This window comes from Littorina saxatilis, linkage group LG17 (genome assembly GCF_037325665.1).
Source record: "Littorina saxatilis isolate snail1 linkage group LG17, US_GU_Lsax_2.0, whole genome shotgun sequence".
NCBI lineage: Eukaryota > Metazoa > Mollusca > Gastropoda > Littorinimorpha > Littorinidae > Littorina > Littorina saxatilis.
The window spans coordinates 14,971,754-14,978,461 of record NC_090261.1 but is presented as its reverse complement, the minus strand read 5'-3'; the positions used below and the strand labels follow the sequence as shown (position 1 = coordinate 14,978,461).

General features: G+C 43.5%; 1 protein-coding gene and 1 long non-coding RNA gene across 2 annotated transcripts in view; both read left to right on the top strand.

Moving 5' to 3' along the window:
* The window catches only part of LOC138953476 (uncharacterized), a 1,422-nt gene extending 1,346 nt beyond the window's left edge, over positions 1 to 76 (top strand). The window contains exon 3 of the long non-coding RNA XR_011451538.1: positions 1 to 76. This exon is cut by the window's left edge and continues 16 nt beyond it. This is a non-coding gene — a long non-coding RNA (uncharacterized lncRNA).
* Positions 77 to 2,010: 1,934 nt separating this feature from the next.
* Positions 2,011 to 6,160, top strand: LOC138952691 (glutamate receptor ionotropic, kainate 4-like). Its single transcript, XM_070324390.1, has 5 exons — positions 2,011 to 2,037; positions 2,790 to 3,135; positions 3,570 to 3,787; positions 4,096 to 4,328; positions 5,174 to 6,160. Exons 1-5 carry the CDS (start codon positions 2,011 to 2,013, stop codon positions 5,403 to 5,405), a joined length of 1,056 nt encoding a protein of 351 aa, XP_070180491.1. The 3' UTR covers positions 5,406 to 6,160.
* Positions 6,161 to 6,708: the final 548 nt, after the last annotated feature.

The following is a 6,708-nucleotide window of genomic DNA, read 5'->3' as shown; positions in this document are numbered from 1 at the left end:
TCAGCCGACGGAATCTGGGGAAGCAAGTTAGCCAACGGCACGTGGGCTGGCATGACTGGCATGCTGCACAGAAAGGTCTGTGGAACAATGTCGCTGTTATGTCATTTTTTTCAGTTTCAGCTTAGTGCATTTCATGAAAGTAACGCCTGTTAGTACGTGCTACGCTGAGCTGGTTAACACGTGCTAGCTTCGTTTCAAGTTTACATTTAGTCAAGTTTTAGTCAAGTTTCGACTAAATGTTTTCAGATAGACTGGAAATCGAGACGAGGGTGGTTTGTGTGTGTGTGTGTGTGTGTGTGTGTGTGTGTGTGTGTGTGTGTGTGTGTCTGTGTGTGTCTGTCTGTGTGTGTCTGTGTGTGTGTGTGTGTGTACTGTGACATGCGGGTGTCTGCAGGGCGATTCACAGAAATCTACTGGACACTTTGCATACAAGTTCTTCATTTTTTCGATTAATGTCTTTGATGACATCACTTCCGGCTTTAAGTGAAAGTTGAGGCGGCAGAGTGACGACCTCATGTTTTAACCAAATTGATTGGAATATTGGTCAACGGCAATCTTTGACCTGTCCTCACAATGGTATCGGATTTTAGCTTGTAAAAAGAATTAATTTGTTTGCTCATTAAAGCTGTCCTTTTAATCGAATTTTCAGTGATAGATTTGAACAAATGATTGCGGTGAATTCCTTGTTAATTCTTCAATTAAGCCAAGCCTTTAAAAAAAGAAAAAGAAAACAAGTCGCGTAAGGCGAAAATACAACATTTAGTCAAGCTGTCGAACTCACTGAATGAAACTGAACGCACTGCATTTTTTCACCAAGACCGTAAACGTATAGCATCGATCGTTAGTCCCCCGTTCGTGGAAAAGTCAGTGTAGTGCGGTAGTGGTTGCGCTGAGCAGGATAGCACGCTTTTCTGTATCTGTATTCTTTTTAACTTTCTGAGCTTGATTTTAATCCAAACATAACATAGCTATATGATTTTGGAATCAGGAACCGACAAGGAATAAGATGAAATTGTTTTTGAATCGATTTCGGAAATTTAATTTTAATCATAATTTTCATATTTTAGATTTCAGAGCTTGTTTTTAATGCAAATATAACATATTTATATGATTTTGGAATCAGAAAATGATGAAAAATAAGATGAAATTATTTTTGGATCGTATTATGAAAAAATAGTTTTAATTACAATTCTAAGATTTTTAATGACCAAACTCATTAACTAATTTTTAAGCCGCCAAGCTGATATGCAATACCAAAGTCCGGCCTTTGTTGAAGATTGCTTGACCAAAATTTCAATCCATTTGATCGAACAATGAGGGCGTGACAGTGCGGCCTCAACTTTCACAAAAAGCCGGATATGACGTCATCAAAGACATTTATCGAAAAAAGGAAAAAAGTTCTGGGGATATCATGATACTCAGGAAGTCTCGTGTAAAGTTTCATGAAGATCAGTCCAGTAGTTTTCTCTGAATCGCTCCACATACACACACACACACACACACACACACACACACACACACACACACACACACACACACCACGACCCTCGTTTCGATTCCCCATCTATGTTAAAAGGCACAGTTGAGAAAAGTTTAACAACGCGAGTAGTTTCATGGCTGACGAACTTCGGAACAGCTGTTACTTTTCGTTTATGTAATATTTAGGGTTTGCTTTACGTGCAAAATAATGAAGTATGAAGAGCAGATGACAGAAGAGCACCTGATATCTTACGTGTATGTCTTATAATTTGGTTTGCTGAACGTGCTTCGATAGCTGCATGTGAACGTAAGTAACATCTGTTCGTCAGCAACGACAACAAAGAAGGGAAGTAAGCCTTGAGGAATTTGATTTACGGGAGTTGTCTGCCCCATTATCGAAAGCTACTTCCGGTTATAACCATCAGAAAACAATAAATTGTGCGTTCTCACGATCATTGAGGTCTGCACTCTGTTAAAAACTTTGTTATTTTCATTCTCTTCAAGACTCTCTGTCTAATAAGTCGAGCTAAAATGGGCTACGACCTACGTTCAGCCTGTGTACATTTCCTTCTGTGATGTGACTATTGCGGGATGACGTCATCGAACCATCGTTGCATAAGCTAACTTTGAATGCAAGCTCGCGCCATCTTGTTAGCGTAGGTTCCTAAATGCTTGTATGAGAGAGGGGGAGCAATAACGAGAAAGGGAACGAAAGAAGAGAAAGGCTCACAAACAAAAGCACAAAAATGAAGAAACCGGTTAAATGAAAAGCACTTGACTTTAAAACCTTGACAGACGATTGAAGATTCAGTGTGCGTCACTATGAGTTTATCTGCAAGTTTTGAAGATGCAAGTGACGTCAGTTTTGACGTAATTTTATTATAATCATTCAGGGGACATAGAAATCGTGACATTTCTTTGGATTTGTGATTGCCTAAATGGTTCATCACGCATTAGGCCAAAAAAAAAAAATAGGTGTGGTTACGGTAACATAGCCAACAAAAATAGGGTAGGTAGGTAGGCAATCACTTTTTTTTTTTTTTACTTTTTTTTCTAATGTGTACAAATTAAACCTACTTGACAGGGAAATAAGTGTGCGACTCGGGCGCTTTCGCTTTCATTGCGTTTTTTGCACTCGTTTTTTGCACTCGTTTTTTGCACTCGTTTTTTTTTTTTTTGACAAATGTAATAAAAAGTTATAGGATCGGCCCCTAAAAATAGGGTAGGTCGGGTTACCGTAACCACACCTATTTTTTTTTTAGGCCTTATCAGCTGTCTTACTTTTCATGTTCAATAAATACACTTTCCAGGAGGCTGACCTGGCTGTGTCTGGCTTTTCGGTGAGCGCTGAGCGAGCCGAAGTGTCCGACTACACCGTAGGCTTCTACTATGATGACGTCATTCTGATGACGACCTTTCCTGACGCCACTCCTGCGGGCTGGACGTTCTACGTTAAACCTTTCCACTGGCAGGTCTACCTGCTGCTTGGATGCTGTTTCCTGCTCATGACAGTTGTTCTGTCGATTATGGACATACACTTCGTTCGAGCGAATGCCCGATTTCCGTCCACTAGAGAGAAGAAAACAGGTCTTGCTTTCATCGCTTCGTGGGCTTGGAAGGCCTTTGAGGCGTTGCTTGGAGGACTCATTGGTCGAGGTTTGTGTGCTGACTGCTCACACCTATCTGTCTCTACAACCTAAATACGAAAAAATCGCGGTTGACAAGAAAATATCGCGGTTGAAACCACGCACTGGCCTCAATCGAAATGGCCCGCACGGAATATGTAATCGATAGGACTTTTCAAATTCATTCAAATTCACTCATGTGTATTGGCTGTATGTATTGCCAAAGAATTGGATTAAGATGGAGTCGAGGGTACGCGCGCGCGCACGCGCGTGCGCGTGTGTGCGTATGTATGTGGGTGTGTACAGAGCATTCTATGCATATAGAATGTTCAATGCAGAATTAATGGACTCATGGCGCCCCATACAACACGCGGTGCAATATTACTTTGGTCAAGTTTAGATGTGTTCATTTTCTTGTTGTAACATTTTTCTCGTCATCTTCCAAATGGCATTTCTATTTTACAGCCGTGGCACACGAAGCTGTCTCAAGGGGTGGTCGCGTGTTACTATGGGCCTGGATGTTGATGTGCTTGGTAACGGTTGCTGCCTACACGGGAAAGCTGACGTCAAACTCCGTGGTTACCAAGCAACCAGTTCCCTTCAACTCACTCAGTGAGCTGGTTCAAAGGACAGACTACCGTTGGGGCATTATCAAAGGAACCCAACAGGAATATACTTTTGCTGTAAGAGTTTTGAACATATCATTATGTAACTGTTGATTTGATTGCTGTATTCTTGTTAAATTATGTAAGTTGTTACCTTTGTGTTTTAGTGAGGTGTGCTAAGAGAAAATGTGCCATCTTTGTGTAATAATGAAAATGGACATTGAAATTTCGTTATATTGTCTTCTCTTATTATGCTTCTGACATATTACACTGTCATGTATAGGGCACTTTAAAAGAAGACCCAAAGTTCGAGCAAAATGTAGTGATGGTGGTGATATCTCAAGGTTGGTTCGGGTCACTTTCACAACACTCGTTGACTTGGGCAGACGTCAAACCTCTCGGACTACCAGCTGTACTACGAGCGTGCCGAACGGACAGGCGAGGAGCCCGTGTCCGAGTTGTTGGCGGGCAATTTTGTCCAGGTGACGTCTGCCGTCTTTTACAGAGTCCAGAAAAGAAAGCATTGCAGGATGACTGTGGTCAAGGAGAGACTGTCCCAAGACACCTTCGCCATTCACCTGCAGAAAGATTCTCCCTACACCGCCCTGTTTAACCACGTGTGAGTTCTGGTTTGTACTGGAGGCCATAAATGGATAGCCATGCCTGAAGTGCATGTGTGTGTGTGGTTGTGGTTGTGTGTGTGGTTGTGTGTGGCGGGGGGTTGCGGAAAGGGGTGGTAGGCCTACGTGTTATGATGTATGGTGTGTGGTTTGTGTGTGTGGGTGGGTGTGTTTTTGTGTGGCGGGGGGTTGCTCAAAGGAGTGGTGTTATGATGTTTGTAGTTGTGTGTGTGTGGTTGTGTGGTTGTGTGTGTGGTTGTGTGTTGGGTTGTGTGTGTGTGTGTGGTTTTGTGTGGCGGGGGGGTGCTGAAAGGGGTGGTGTTATGATGTTTGTGTGTGTGGTTGTGTGTGGCGGGGGGTTGCCGAAAGGGGTTGTTATGATGTGTGTTTGCTTGTGTGGGTCTGTGTGTGCGAGTATGCATACGTGCGTACGTAGCTGTGTATTGTGTGCAGTGTGTGGGGGGGGGGGAGAAAGGGTAGATAAACTTTTCGCTTGCCACATAATTTGTCTCACTTTTGATGTAAACACACAGCTCATACATAGTGTCTGGGATCACATCGAGACTCGCCGCCCACTGTCACCCGAAGATGTTACGACTCCTGGCATGAGGTGCACGGAGCAAAACTGGGTGCCGCCCAAATGGGTGTCACGCAGCCGCGGGGTCGGATTTGTTGAAATTGAGATTTGTTACGATTGCAACCAATCAGAACCCGTGGCTTGTTTCCACCCAATTGGGTGGCACCCAGTTTTGCTTCGTGCACCTCATCCCTTGTCTCAGACGCTCTATTTGCGCACATCTAAATATAGCCTACATGCACATGGTCAGTATAGGTCTCTTTCCAGGCTGGCCAGAGCCACAGAGCAAGGACTCCTGGACTACCTGAAGCGCGAGTGGTTCCCACAGGAGTCGAGTTGCCAGGACAGCGAGAACCGAGTGATGCCAGTATCTGTGGAACTGGTCAAGACAGCTTTTATCATGGCCGCCCTGGGTGTGCTCGTGGCTGCAGTGGTTTTGATGCTCGAGCGTCTGCTCACACGTCGTTTTCTTCGCGAAGCTGGTCGCACGGAGCTTTAGTACTGAGTTTTCGGTAAAATAAAGCCTTCGCCAAGCTGGTCGCACGGAGCTTTAGCACTGAGTTTTCGGTAAAATAAAGCCTTCGCCAAGCTGGTCGCACGGAGCTTTAGCACTGAGTTTTCGGTAAAATAAAGCCTTCGCGAAGTCGACTTCGGGCTCAATTAAGGAGCGCTGTTACGGGCATAGTTGTGAATTTGCATCCTGCACTTTGCAGACGACGAAGAAAGCAGAAAGGCCTTGGCTATTGTTTTTCAACATTAATCCGCATCTACGGACACGGGAAGCACTGACGAGACTCCCCCGAAATCGGCGTATGCTGCCTGAATGGCGGGGTAAAAACGGTCATACACTTAAAAATTCACTCGTGCTAAAATGAGTGAACGTGGGAGTCTAAGCCCATGAACGAAGAAGAAGAAGAAGAAGACTGACGAGACGAACGTGACATGAGATTATTAATGAATGACTTTATACGTTAAGGCCGCAAGACCGATGCAAAATGTAATTCACATGTCTGCACCTTTCACCTTGTAGAAAAGCAGCTTTCGATCAAGACACAGTTGTGTAAAGCCAGACCCCGATTAGCGTCACAACACCTCTCGTTCCATCCGATTAGTTTATAAAGAGGCAGCGTTTTTCTGAATGTAGTAGCCTAATTCCTTCGCATCGGTATACATGGCAGCTTGTATATATCCTTTGTTGATTAAAAAAAAATGCCAATATATAGATGTGAAAAATTAAAATTCTGAACAAAAGTTTCGACGTGTCCTGTCGAGAATGTCCGAAACTGAAATGGAAGCATGTGCAACGAATATTTTCAAAAGATATTCTGTGTTGTTGACCGATTCAGGTGTCTCGCATCGTTACCACACGTTGAAGAAGACTTACTGGAACACTTTTTTTCTTTTGAAATAACATCGGTTTTATGTAGCCTAATGAATATATCTTGTGGATCAGTATAAGATATACTCTTAGCCTGGATTTTTCAAATGCAGTGTCCGTTTTCACATACAGGCACAAATACTAATTCTTTATAGCCACATACGCGACATTCAATCTTCTTCTTCTTCTTCTTCAGTATTCCAGAATTGTCTGGCTACGTGTGAGCTCATTTGCCCATTTGGGTTCCCCACACTATACTCTGAGAGCATAGTCAGCTTCACTCCGCTTTCGTTGAGTAGGCATGCTGGGTATTTTTGTGTTTCCAGAACCCACCGAACTCTGACATGGATTACAGGATCTTTTCCGTGCGCACTTGGTCTTGTGCTTGTGTGTACACACGAAGGTGGTTAAGTCACTAGCAGGT